The 13,544-nt window shown below is 36.2% G+C and overlaps 2 protein-coding genes across 3 annotated transcripts; one reads left to right on the top strand and one right to left on the bottom strand.

Annotated features, from left to right (window-relative positions):
- The first annotated feature begins 1,345 nt into the window (after nucleotides 1–1,345).
- Exd2 (Exonuclease 3'-5' domain-containing 2) lies at nucleotides 1,346–9,288 on the top strand. The gene is made up of 6 exons (XM_075288843.1): nucleotides 1,346–1,486; nucleotides 1,554–1,792; nucleotides 2,024–2,979; nucleotides 3,041–3,209; nucleotides 3,278–3,601; nucleotides 9,150–9,288. The coding sequence occupies exons 2-6, from the start codon at nucleotides 1,599–1,601 to the stop codon at nucleotides 9,223–9,225; spliced, it is 1,719 nt and encodes a 572-aa protein (XP_075144958.1). The 5' UTR covers nucleotides 1,346–1,486; nucleotides 1,554–1,598; the 3' UTR covers nucleotides 9,226–9,288.
- Nucleotides 9,289–9,645: 357 nt separating this feature from the next.
- Nucleotides 9,646–11,287, bottom strand: LOC142220001 (solute carrier family 35 member G1). 2 transcript variants are annotated; one of them, XM_075288845.1, is made up of 3 exons: nucleotides 11,018–11,287; nucleotides 10,676–10,943; nucleotides 9,646–10,621 (listed from the first exon to the last, which is right to left on the bottom strand). In XM_075288845.1, exons 2-3 carry the CDS (start codon nucleotides 10,885–10,887, stop codon nucleotides 9,784–9,786), a joined length of 1,050 nt encoding a protein of 349 aa, XP_075144960.1. In that variant the 5' UTR covers nucleotides 10,888–10,943; nucleotides 11,018–11,287; the 3' UTR covers nucleotides 9,646–9,783. The 2 variants fall into 2 exon arrangements, with proteins under 2 accessions (XP_075144960.1, XP_075144959.1); XM_075288844.1 differs by having other exon boundaries at nucleotides 10,676–10,951; nucleotides 11,018–11,286.
- Between the last annotated feature and the right edge of the window lie 2,257 nt (nucleotides 11,288–13,544).

The raw sequence follows: 13,544 nt of genomic DNA on the forward strand, positions 1-13,544 counted from the left end.
TGTGTTAAATGTGATGTGATAGTCTTATAAATGTTATATTTATGAGAATTTATAAATGTTTCATAAAATTAATAAACATCTAAACAATCGTGTTTTACTTGACCACAATGATTCTTTTACAACTATCTTAAAATGCACTTTGTCTGATTGTTTGAAGGGGCTCTTATTGGCGTCCTTCTAAATGTATCCAGAAGGGCTCCTAATAATTGCACTCATGCGATACTTTTTTGTAGTAACTTGGCGTGGTACAACTTCTCAATAGTGACGGCGCTTTTCCGAGGAGTTTTGGATATCGTATACGACTGTTTTCGACGTAGTGGGGATTCTCAGAAGCGTCACCAAATTCAAAAAATGTTGGCAGGGGTAAAGCGCATTACAGTGTGTCGAATCGAAACGACTTGTCGGCGATGACTAAATAATCGGTAAATGTGTTATCGATCCCATAAACATGCAGCAGTATCGATTATGCCTTCAGACTTAAATTATAATGTGGTCAATATATGGGATATGTTTGACACGAACACTGTCGTCCGGAATAACTGATAATCTGTAAGGCGCATTAACTTATAATGTGGCCAACATCTCGGATATGTTCGACACGAGCACTGTCGTCCGGAATAACTGATAGTCTGTAAAGCGCATAACTGATAATCTCTAAAGCGCATAACTGATAGTCTGTAAAGCGCATTACGAGCCGTTTTAGGATGCATAACCTTAACATTTCTTTACCTTCATTTATCATCCCTGCCATAGACCAAGAAAATATAGAGACATACCTTGATAATTCACCATGGTTTTGTTTATTTGCAGTGCACAGTCATTCCACTCAATTGCGCAGTCAAGTGACTCAATTTATTTTTGGAAAACGAGAATAACCGTATAAATTAGTCAATTTGCATTACAAAAAAGGTGTGGATGAATAGTATTTTTTAAACTTTCACAATATTTGGTGTTTCAACGAGAGAACAAAGGAAAAAAAACAAATTAAAGCCAAATTAAAAAATCACTCAATTGCAGACGAAAAAGAGCCATCTACGGTGTGCAGACAAACTACAGCGCTGTGAATTAACTTTCGTTGTCTATACCTTCCTTGGTCTATGGTCCCTGCCATAGACCAATTAAATATAAGACATCTCAATTGAATTCACAGCGCTGTAGTTTGTCTGCACACCGTAGAGGGCTCTTTTTCGTCTGCAATTGAGTCATTTTTTAATTTGGCTTTAATTTGTCTTCTTTCCCTTGTTCTCTTGTTGAAACACCAAATATTGTAAAAGCTTATAAAGTACTATCCATCCACACCTTTTTTGTAATGTAAATTGACTGATTTGTAGGGTTATTCTCTTTTCCAAAAAGTAATTGAGTCACTTGACTGCGCAATTGAGTGGAATGACTGCGCAATCTAAATAAACAAAACCATTGTGAATTCACATGAGATGTCTACATATAGGGAATTTCCCTATAGCTTCCTTGGTCTATGGTCCCTGCTGTAAGTCATATGTTCTTTATTTACCTTTTTTATTACATTATTATTTATAATTACAATGGTTTTGTAGAACCTAGGAGATATTAACACGCTGGAATATAAATAGAAATCTGAAATGCCTGATGAGGGGTTTATCTTCTCTAAAAAAACTATCGTGACAGCGGCAGGTTTGGGATTGTTGTTGTTAGCCACAAAGCGAAGCAGTCTCCTAAGTTACTTTAAGCGTATGCAAGATCCTTTGAGGCATAGATCCATTGAAGTCGTACAAACTGCTGATGAGTGTCGTCGAATTGTCCATGAATTAAAAAAGTGAGTACATTTAACGTACGTTAAAAAAAATTAATAGCTATGTTTCACTAATCGAATATGTGACGATAAAGATCACACGAGTAGAATAGCAAATATATTCCATCCGTCTAATAGTATTTAAAAGGATTAGTTTTATGTTCGTCGTATAGTTATGAGAAAGGTTGATTTTTCATGAACTTCCAACATAAGGAGTCTTTTTATTACACATTAATTATCTTTATTTCAACATAGGCATTGCGATGGTTACAAAGTTTTGGGATTCGATTGTGAATGGGTAACAGTTGGAGGTACCAGACGCCCAACAGCTCTATTACAGTTATCGTCCGAAAAGGGATTATGTGCTTTATTCCGTTTGAGCTGTATAAAGCAAATACCAAAAAGCTTGAGAGAACTTTTGGAGGACGAGAATGTTCTAAAAGTTGGAGTTGACCCACATGGAGACGCAAAAAAGTTAAGTTTTGATTATGGGGTGGGTGTGGCAAGTACTTTTGATTTGCGATTTTTGGCAGTAATGACAGGAAGAAAGCCTGGAGGCCTTGCAAATATGTCAAAGTCAGTTTTAAACGTGCATCTCGATAAACATTGGCGAATCGTATGCTCGGACTGGGAGGCAACAGAGCTGACAAAGAATCAGTTGCATTACGCTGCAAATGATGCTCTAGTTGCGGTTGAAATTTTCAAAACGCTTTCCGCAGAGCTTTTGCCCAGAAATTTTTGGCAACTCCTAAAACCCATAGATTTTGAATCCATTCGATCACGCTTAGATCCATTTCTTGAAGTTAGTTTCAAAGAAAGTTACATTAATCCCAATTCTTGGAAAACTGTGAAGTCATCCATAACTGCCAAGAAAAAAGATGCTGTCAACATCAAGAAAACGCAAGTACGGCATTATGCTACCAGAACCAAGGCATTGTACGACAATTGTTTATTGGAAGCTCCGGATGGGGAATTACTCTGTACAATCGATAGACGGAAAGCCCAGTGGTACGTAGAGAGAAGTCTGGGAGAGGAAGTCAATAAAGAATCTTTCACCGTGAGACTGAATTTCGAACCAGCCGGAAGGACAGAAGGAGATGTTGGAAAATATTACCAGACCCCAAAGGAAAATCAATGTGTTGTCTGTGGTCATAAGGAAGCGTACATAAGAAAAAATGTCGTTCCTCGAGAATATAGAAAACATTTCCCAGGTAAGATGTGTTTCTACATTGCATAGATGCTTCCGCCTACACATCATACTTTTATTTCCAGTGGTAATGAAAACCCATACCTCCCATGATGTACTTTTGCTATGTCATCCATGCCATCAGTTAAGTAACATATCTGATTTAAAGATACGACACAAGCTCAGTTTAATGTGTGATGCCCCATTTACCCAGGAGGAGAGTTCAATTAAATTCAAAGAAATTCCTGAACTTAAGTAATGATTAAATTTTTTTGTTCAAAATATACCAATATGTAGTTTCATTAAAATTGAAATTCTTCTAGGAAACTAAGATCAGCAGCCCGTGCTCTCTTATATCATGGTGACAAACTTAAAGACGAGCGTCGCAAGGAACTGGAGACCGTAATTCTAGATTATTATAAAGAGGAGTCCATTGTAGAGAAAGAATTATTGGAGACGGCTGCGGAAATTGATATAAAAACTTCAAATGAAAACTATTGTAATCATGGTGAAAAAGTTGTTCAGATGTTCCAAACAAAGTTTGGTGGTCTAATCGAATTGGAAAAAATCTGGCGTCAACATTTTTTAGAAACAATGCATCCTACATTTTTGCCCAAGCTTTGGGATGTGAATCACAATGCTAATAGGTATGTAAACAGGAAGATGAAAGGAAACCGAAGTTTTCAAATCAAGAACAACATAATGATATTTTTATACGATAAACAATCAGAAGACACAATTGTCTCATTAGAAGTCAATTTTCTAAGAGAAGGAGAAAGCAATGAAATCGTACTAAAAAATAAAAATGTGGCAACTTATAGTATTAGAGTACGGACATATTTGACAAAATATTTGACAAAAAATCAAAAAGGAATTTATTGCCACAAGCACCAGTGTGTTTGGAAAATAGTTTCCGTGTTAAAAAAAAATACTTCTAGAAAACTGTTTCACACTTATTTGGGCAATTATTTTCCCAGTGTGCCCATAATCTTAGTTTTTAGAAAATCCAATTTAAGTTGGTCACCTCTTTTCCAGATTATATATAATTTCACTAGCGTAAACCGGCCGCCGCGTTGCGCCTCCCGAAGCATATTTTCGTTAACTTAGTCAACCATATCCTTCGATCTGAAAGCAAATTCGAAAATATTTGAACTCTTTTAAAGAGTAGGGTCAGGGGAAGTCTGGCACAAAAACTGAAGTACTGATTAATCACTCCAGGGTTTCCACATAGGTGCCCCGTATATTTAAAAAAAAAAAAAAAAAAATGGGACTACTTGCTTTTTCGTTTTTATACAGAAACAGGGCGGTTATGCAGATGTAAAACGTAAAACGGCTTAACAAACGTCGGGTAGGTGGTGTTCCCTTTCAACCAATTGTTTGTTGTTTAATTGCTCTGTATTCATATCGTTGGACAATCTTCTACATTTCCTGTGAATTTCAAGCGTGGTTTGTCAAGGGGAGGTATACTTCTCCTAACCATACCGTCCAATAAATCGGAAAAAGTAAAAGTACTTACAAATTGACCATATTTTTTGTTCCTTTATTGTTCCTCTTGGGAGCATAGGGCTTCTACAAGAATTTTGTATATGCTTTTATCGATACATATAATTTCAATATCATTAAGTGTCTTGTTTATTCTTAATAAGTCAGTTTGTATGGTTCTGCGCCATGTGTTTTTGGGTCGTCCTGGTCTTCTCGATCCTTGAGGGTTCTACTCCAGGGCCATTCTGGAGATGGTGTTTGCTGGTTTTCGTAATGTATGCTCAATCCATCTCCATTTTCGTCTAGCAATTTGTCTTGTTATTGGTTCTTCATTTACTTTTGTATACATTTCTACATTTGTTATTGTATTGGGCCTGAATATACCACATATTATGCGGAGGCATTTGTTGACAAAAGTTTGAATTTTCTGGACTATGTTTTTAGACATGAGCCATGTTTCGCTTCCATATAGAAGTATTGACTTCACGCACGAATTGAAAATCTTTATTTTTGTGTTCTGAGATATTTGTCTTGCCCTCCATATTTTCTTCAGTCGGCCAAATGCTGATCTGCCTTTTTCAGCCGATTGTCAACGTCCTCTTCTATACCGTTGTCACTAGACATCATACTACCCAAATAGCAAAAGTTGTTAACAAAAGAAATGGGCCGATTGGAGGTGGTGAAGTTGCTGTCGGTAGATTGGTTAATGCGCATTGCGAAAGTTTTGCTAATATTTATTTCCAAACCTACTTGTTTTGACATGGCGACGAGGTCGTTTAGCTTATTTTGCATGTCAGAGTGTTTATGGGATAATAGGCAGATGTCGTCTGCGTACGCTAGGTATTCAAGGTGCCTGTGCATGTTCGATACTATCCCTCTTTTTTGTTGAGACAACTTTAGCATGATGTCATCTAGCACTACTGCAAACAGAAGTGGCGAAAGTGGGCAGCCTTGTTTAACTCCAGCATTTGTGTAAAATGGGTCACTGATTGTACCATTGTGACGTACTTGTAGCGTGAAGTTTGTGTACATAGCTTTGATGATATTTATTATTTTCTTCGGGACCTCTTTGCGTACCAAAGCTTCCCATATCGATCTTCTCTTTATTGAATCAAACCCTTTTTATTTAAATCTATGAATACCATATCGGTGTACGCCATTCGATAGATTGTTCTATAACTATACGGAGTGTGTTTGTTTGATCTAAACAACATCTGTGCGGTCTGAATCCAGCCTGCTCTTCGCTTAACGCTTGCTCTATACCTTGCATTCTGTTGTTGAGAATTGATAGTGGTAGTTTTATTACTGTTCCTTTTGTCCACTCTTCTGGCAGTTGTTCCATTATCCATGCTTTTTGTATATGTGGGGTTAGTATTTCCGCCGATACCTGAGGGTTTGTTTTTAGGAGTTCTGGTGGGATACCGTCTTCTCCTGGAGACTTGTTGGATTTTAATTTGAGGATGGTATTGGCTATTTCATTGATGTCTGGCATGTCCACGTTTATGTGACTGTTATTCGCTTCTGATTCGTTGTGTTCGCTATACCTGTTGTCTTCGTAAACTCCATTGTCGTTGCTAATCGATTCAAAATGTTGTTTCCATCTACGTGTTTGTTCCTCAGTTGTGGTTGGGATTCTACCATGTTCGTCCTTGATTAGCTGATTGTGGTTTCTGTACTGATTTGATATTTGACCAATTATTTTGTATAGTTCCCTCATATTATTGGCCCTTGCTGCCGCCTCTACTTCGTTTGCCAGAGTCTGGAGATAATTCCTTTTATCATTTCGCGCTGATTTCTTAACTGCCTTTGCGATTTCGTGGTATTGGACTCTGAGATTCAAATTATCAGACTCGTGCCTTTTTAGTTGGTTTCTTTCCTGTATAAGTCCCCACGTTGTTTCCGATATCCATCTTTTCCTTCTCTCGGGTTGCTTGTGTCCAATTTTATTTTTTCCTATTTCTCGTAGCATGTTGCACGTATGTTCCCACGTGTCGTCATTTCCTGGTAAGCAACTCCGTAGAGAGTTTCCTACCTCCTCTTTTAGTTCTTCGTTTCTCAGTTTCGATACGTCTAGGCGGTTGTGTAGACTTCCCTTGTTTTTGGCGACAATGTTTTTTAATTTGATTTTTATTGAAGCGACTACTAACTCGTGGTCACTGTCTATGTCAGCCCCTCGTTTCGATCGAACGTCTTGGAGCGATCCTCTCCATTTACGACCAATGCATATATGGTCAATTTGATTTTTCGTTGTGCCGTTGAGCGATGTCCGTGTGTATTTGTGTATGTCTGAACCACCGATAAAAGTTTGGCATATCTCAATAAAACGATCTCCATTATTATTTTTTGTACCAATGGCATGTTTTCCTATTATTTATGTGTCGTAGTCGTGTATTTTTGCTTCCTTTAGATCCCCCATAAGGATAGGTATGTCCCTCTTCGGAGTACTATGTATTGTTGCCATCAGTTGTTGGTTGTAGAAGTCATCTTTCACTGCATTATCAGCGTCTTTGGTTGGTGCGTAACATTGTATTATTGTGATACATTTTTTATTGTTGTGTGGAAGCGTGCTGTTATAATACGATCAGAAACGGGTGTCCATGATTTAAGAGTTTTTGCAACCTTTTTGGCTATTAAGAATCCAACCCCGCTTTCCGCTCGGTTCTCCTTGCCGCTATATAAGATGATGTTACCCTCCGCAGATGTTATTTTGTCACTTTTACACCATATCATCTCACTAATGCCCAGTATTGCTATTTTAAACTTTTGATGTTGGGATTCGAGTTGTGCCAGGCACGACGTCTCCCTGAGTGTTCTTACATTCCATTGTCCAATTCTAATCCGGTTTCGTGTGCCAATAGTCGTCAACGTGTGGGGGATTGTTTCTCTTATTTCCTGTAGATGTTTCATTAATCAGGTTTAATTTCGGCTAAGTGGGTGATTGGCCTACTGTAACCTATGATGGTGCTGGGGCTGCCAGCTTATAGACGCCATCCCGTCTAACAAAATTACACATTTATATAGCGAACCGCTTGCTCCAAGACCGACGTCCGCTTTCCGCTGTTCGGAAGCCGTTTCCATTGGTAGCCATTGGAGCGCCAACCGATTTCCATTGGTAGCCATACCAGCTGCCTCAGCTTCTGCCCACAAAAGGTACTAAGAGACCACCAGCTGCCGTCCCTTAGGCTAGTTTTTGGTCACCCCGAGTATTTTATTTCCTCGGTACCCGCTTTGCTGTTAAGACAAAGTGAGCTTCCCCAATTCGCCAATGGGAGGGTCCCGATAGAGGATCTAGCAATCCCCCACGGGAATTGACCATATTAACGTTTGTTAAAGTGTTGGACACGGAGAACATGCCTTTCCCAAATATGTACCGGAAAATGAAGCACCTTCTACGTTGCCTGCAACTTCATGTAAATTTAAGTATTTTGCTTTAAAAAGTCTGGTAGAAAATCTGTAAGTTTTCCTCCAAATTTCATAGTGTGGGCCAACGAAAAGGTTCCCGTCCAAATACCCAAAACTCAAGTACACCATATTGATTTCATAACCTTCCCCTACGGCCTTTGTAAATTTCAAGTAAACTTCTAGAATTCTACTTTTTTCAGTTTTAGAGGAGGTCTCTCCGTCCCAAAATATCGAAAAATGATATAGTGTATATTGTGTGGACGTCCCTTAAAATCTTAAGCAAGTTATAAGCTCAATTTTTAAACAGCAGGGCAAGGGGAGGCCCCTATTCCCTTCCGAATATCACAAAAACAGATATCCATTATAATAATATAACCTACCCACATCCTCTGTAAATGTCAAGTAATTTGTAAAAGTTTAATTGTTTCACGGTATTTACTTGAGGAGCTTTCCAACGAATGAAAAACCGTGGAAATCGGTTCGTGCGTTCTGGAGTTACATCAGAGATGGCGATGTATATAAAAAAAGATTTTCCCGCTTTTCCGTTGAAACTTTTCTTGGATTTTCTTTGCTATAAACCTTACGAATCCCGAGACCTTTCCAATGCAAAACCGGGGAATCGGTTCGTGCGTTCTGGAGTTAAAGCGTCAGGAAGGAAAATCCGACTTATTTTTATATATTAGATAATAATTCAAGTCATTTTAATTTGTAATTTATGCATAATTTATTGGTAGACAACTCTGATCATCAAATGCTAAAAACGGCAACATTCTCAAGAATCCAAACAAATTATTTATTTACGGAGCTATATGAAATTGGCCGTAAAAAGGATTAAAAATAGTTATAGAAAGTGATTGAAATATAGTACAGCGATGAAAAATAGTTTCGTTTTTATTTATTTATTTTTTTTTTTTTTAATTTTTTGCAATCAACATCAATTAAAAATTTAATTGAATCAATTGAAAAATAATTGAAATTTCTTAATGAAATCAGTTAAGTTTTTAATCAAGTATTTTTTTGATACTCAATTAAAACTGTGATTGATACTATCATTTTCGTGATTGAAGACATTTCAATTAAAAAATTAATTGGAACAATTAATTTTGTGATTGGATCAGAAAAAAAAATTTTTGTGTGTAGCAGACCGAATTGGGCTGCAATTGTTAAGTTATTTACATTTTCTTTCTGGTGTCTCCTGAAAGATTTACATCCGCAACAATGGCTTGTTATGAGCTGTCTCTGTCATCGATGCCATAACTATATACCACATACCTATAAAAACCTATTAATCTTAACCTTTTTTCATTACAGGCTAGAAATAAGAGCAAATGAAGGCCGTGTGGATAAAGCTGATTTAAAATTAGCTGGATTAGCAACGGAAACGTAGTATTTTTCGTGTACATTATAAATAAACACAAAATGAATATAACGATTTCTACAACAAAATCAACCTATTCCAATATTTTTTCTTCGGGGTATTAATTTGAATTATATTAGGAAGATAGTATGGAACAACGCTTTTAAATTTTATGCCAAGATTCCTCATTTTTAAACAGTTTTAACTAAAATTTAAGAAACAGTGCAAATTTACGCTTTAGGACACGATTTGAATTCATACTCATTTAGTAGGACCGGTACAGATGTCGCTAAATTTCCCTAAATATAGCCACATTAATCTCATTTACTTCTCAACTATTTGGAAATTAGGTACATAGCATTCTTGTCTATCATTAAACAAATATTCATGTTTGTGAGAAGTTCTTATTGGTTTAGGGCCCTCATACAATCAGAAAAGGAGACGGACCAATATATTTTACTTGTTTTATTTATTCATTTGCTATTAATAACTACAAGAGATGAGAGAAACCACAATGCTCAATGCGCTCCTTTAAGTTGGAAATGGTTAATGTGTAATAATAATTTGGTAGGTTAATTTAAATTCTACTTAATCGATAAATAAAAAACGCAGTCGTTTTCTTACTTCGCTATCGCGGGGTAACGATAATGCCCATTTCTTCAGAGCTGTTAATATGACGGAACTTACTACGAGGAATGCTCCCAAGAGTGAGTAGCCGGTAGGTGCTTCTCCAAAAAACATCATTTGCCATATAAAGGCAAAAACAATATCCGCACACCGGGCAATAGCAACAGGACCAGCTTGTTCTAGTTGTAGGGACAATGTGAGAAGTATTTGACCAAGAAAACTGAATATACCCAAAACGACAACTAGCCACCTATCACGGCCACAAGCTGGCCAGCAAATAGCGCCAATCGATCCGCATACAATTAGGGTATAGACGAGCGCAAAAGCTCCAAAATTCGTCATAATAACGGAGAAATGCAAACCTTTTAGAGCTCTTAGTAGGATGTATACATTGGCACCAAATAACGTGGATGATATGGCTGCAACTGGACCCCAAATGTCATAGTGTTTGTCCTCATATCGTTCTGCTTCCAATGAGGGCACTGAATCGCCAAAAACAAATGGCGGACGAGTGATTAGGACTACGCCAATTAGTGTTAGGATTATCGTTACTATATTAAAGAGACTACATTGCTCTTTAAGGAAAACACGAGCAAATATGGCCACAAAAACGGGCGTGGAGAAAATTATAACACTTGCATCCGCTAAGGGCATATGTCGGAATGCGTAGAAACTTAACATAAGTCCCGTGGTGCCCATGAAGCACCGCAACAACAGTATGACACGTTTACCTTCAGGAAATACGGGTTGTTTGGTGTAAACTACTATCGGAATGGCTGGCAGTAGGACTCCAATGAATCTATAGAAATATTAATGTGAAAACAATTAGCATACCAATCTCTAGTGAACTTACCTAAAGGACGCCAATTCCATTGGATTTATGTCAACCAGTCCCTTAACTATCACAGAACATAACGAAAAGAATAACGATGACAACGTCGCCAAAATAATACCCAAATACGGACAATCTAATTTATTTCTCAAGCGTGCAAACCAACGTTTGGACAAGGCTTCACTATGTCGAAAGCCATCGACAAATTGATGCAACTCCAAATTTTCAGGCATTTTATCGCTGTTCCTCTCGCATAAACCACAAATTTATCGTCTCATAGCAATTTGTTCTGCACGACTAAAATTAGTATCAAATTCCTTTTAGAGCATGTGTGCATCTCATGGACGCCCTATATCAACATACCTCTATTATATTGATTTTTTCTCCTTATGTCTATTCTAAGTGCTACTGGGGCTCACTATTTTTACTTTGGGATTTCTGTTGTTTTTGTTTTTTAATATCTATGCGTAATTAACTTCACCGATTCCCTTTGAATTTATTAATTTTTGAGTGCACGTCATTTGATTGTAACATTTTTATTTTGGTATATATCCTTATTTATTTAATTCTTGCATATAATTTAATAAATAAGGGTTGTGAGATTTCGATAACACAATAAAAAGGGACTGTGTGTGTGTTAGTATTACCGTTGTTTCCGATTCTCATGTTAATGACACGGTTGATTTAAAGTGTACTAAACAGCGATGGTTTCAGAAACAATTTTTGTACATCAAATTCCGTTACGTTAAAAATGTATATTTTTCAAACTAAAAAGGTCATCCTGGTTTGGTTTGAAAGGCATTTGCTTTTCACCATAAAGTTAAAGAGGATATACATACGGTCACTGTTGTATTCATGTGGGACTCCATTTAAGAAAAAGAGTAAAAAATATTTTTAAAATGTAAATACAACCACACGGTAAACAAATACTCATTTTTGAAAACCAATGTAGTCTCATATGAATCGGGCTTTCGAAAACCCCAAATTGATTCGAATTCGAGTGACTGATTTTTTTCGAATGGATTTTCCAACGATTAGACATTAGAATTTGACGTTTTCGCCTAAAAGGACGGTACTGTGTTCGTTTTCGCATTAAAAATTTCGCGGTTACTCTGATAAAATAATTAATTTTAATGCAGATAATTTTACTAAATTGATGCGAATGATCTTTCCCACCCAAATTCTGTCATGATTCAATTTTACTCATTTTAGAACCGTGTAAATGCAGTGGTTTTCAACTCGAAAATCGAACATAGGACCGCCTTGAAAGTAGAAAAACCAGTTTACTGCCTTTAAGGCCGGTGTTATTTTCGGATTTAGTCAAGATTTAACAGGAAAAAGTAACTGCAGAGGAGCATAAGAAGTAAACTTTCGCCATATGGATTAAAATTTCTTGACATGCTAAACTGAAATTAATTTACTACACCCAAAAAATTGTGTTACTCATAATAGCAAAAATGTTTGCTAAACAGCAGTTTTTGTTTGTTGAAAAAGGGATAGCAGTAGCATGTAGTTGTTTCAGCAAACATTCGTTAGTTGAAACAGCAAACATTTTTTACAGCTAAAATAGCAAACAAATGCTGTTGAATTAGCAAACGTATTTGCTAAAAGTTTTCGCTGCTGAAATAGCAAACTGCGTTAGTTAAAATAGCTAACATTGGAACTTGGAATGAGTCCAAGTCGTGTCCCAAAGTTCAAATGTAGCCGATAACGACAAACCGTGTTACTTCCGTGTTACTTCCACCCATTTCGACCAGAAATGGATCTGGTCCATACATTCCAGGTACTAGTCCTGTATCGATTGGATCCATTTCCCATAGGCAAGTTCGGGGAAACAAGTGCATATAAAGATACGTTTTTTTTATGTGATCTCAAATTTTTTGTTTCATTTTTAACTAAATGGGAAAGATTCAAATTTTTGAGAAGCATTCAGATAATATATGATGTCCCTATTTCAAATTTGTTGATTGTTTCGGCCCAACCCAATTCTAGTTTAATATATAACAGCAACTGCTTTCACTTTTTTAGTTGACTTTTTACTGCTTATGGAAAATTTTCTGCTGTGTCTACTAACAAATTTATTTGGGTGTAGGAAACACCAACAGTTGTTTTTCAGTAGTCTTGTTACTGGTGACTTTTACAGGTAGGTACTACTTACCTGCTTGTTTTCTCTCTATATTTCAAGGTGACTTAATGCTAGTTGACAATAATAACTACAAAGTTCATAAGACAAAAGAGTCGATTTAATATGTATGGTGCAACTCTTCAGTTTTCCGTGCCATTTGGACGTACTATATATTGCACAATTAAAAAGTTTCCTTGAACTTTATTAACCCTCCCAAGAAATGCCAACACTAGAAATAATCATATTATTTACACATTTTGCTTGGGTTTTACATAAAGCGGTGGTATTTTTTTTTATTTACCTCATATTTTTATTTTATTTGTTTATTTAATATTTTTGTATTGCTGCTTTTGCATCGTTAAATAAAAACATTTATCATCAATATAGTTTAGGGACTCTTTCTTTTTTTGAATACTTAGTACAATATTTATTTAATTAAGTATTTTAAATGTGAATATGTATTTTTCTGTTTGTGTTGTGTATATAAATTTTTGTATATTATTATTTAATTTTTGGGCATTTATTGCCATTTTTAAAGCCTATAATACAATATTGCATGAATAATAGTTATGGTTATAATTTTATTGTTTTGTATTTGGAAAAGTTGTATAAAAAAGTTAATGATAATTTTTCTTGAGCGCGTATTAAACGAAATTTATTGTGTTATTATAATGGGGCCGATCAGTTTAGTAATCCTTCGTCAAATATGGATGTCTTCAGTCTTCTTCTTCTTTTAAGATATTCATTTGGGTTTTATTTAGTTTA

This window comes from Haematobia irritans, chromosome 1, assembly GCF_050003625.1.
Source record: "Haematobia irritans isolate KBUSLIRL chromosome 1, ASM5000362v1, whole genome shotgun sequence".
In the NCBI taxonomy this organism is placed as follows: Eukaryota; Metazoa; Arthropoda; class Insecta; order Diptera; family Muscidae; genus Haematobia; species Haematobia irritans.

Bases quoted from the DNA above. Each gene is read 5' to 3' on its own strand.
- Exd2 (XM_075288843.1), top strand. From the start codon at position 1,599: ATGCCTGATGAGGGGTTTATCTTCTCTAAAAAAACTATCGTGACAGCG. The intron at 1,793-2,023 runs GTGAGTACATTT...ATTTCAACATAG, and splicing joins ATTGTCCATGAATTAAAAAA to GCATTGCGATGGTTACAAAG. The intron at 3,210-3,277 runs GTAATGATTAAA...AAATTCTTCTAG, and splicing joins AAAGAAATTCCTGAACTTAA to GAAACTAAGATCAGCAGCCC.
- LOC142220001 (XM_075288845.1), bottom strand. From the start codon at position 10,887: ATGCCTGAAAATTTGGAGTTGCATCAATTTGTCGATGGCTTTCGACAT. The intron at 10,622-10,675 runs GTAAGTTCACTA...ATATTTCTATAG, and splicing joins ATGGAATTGGCGTCCTTTAG to ATTCATTGGAGTCCTACTGC.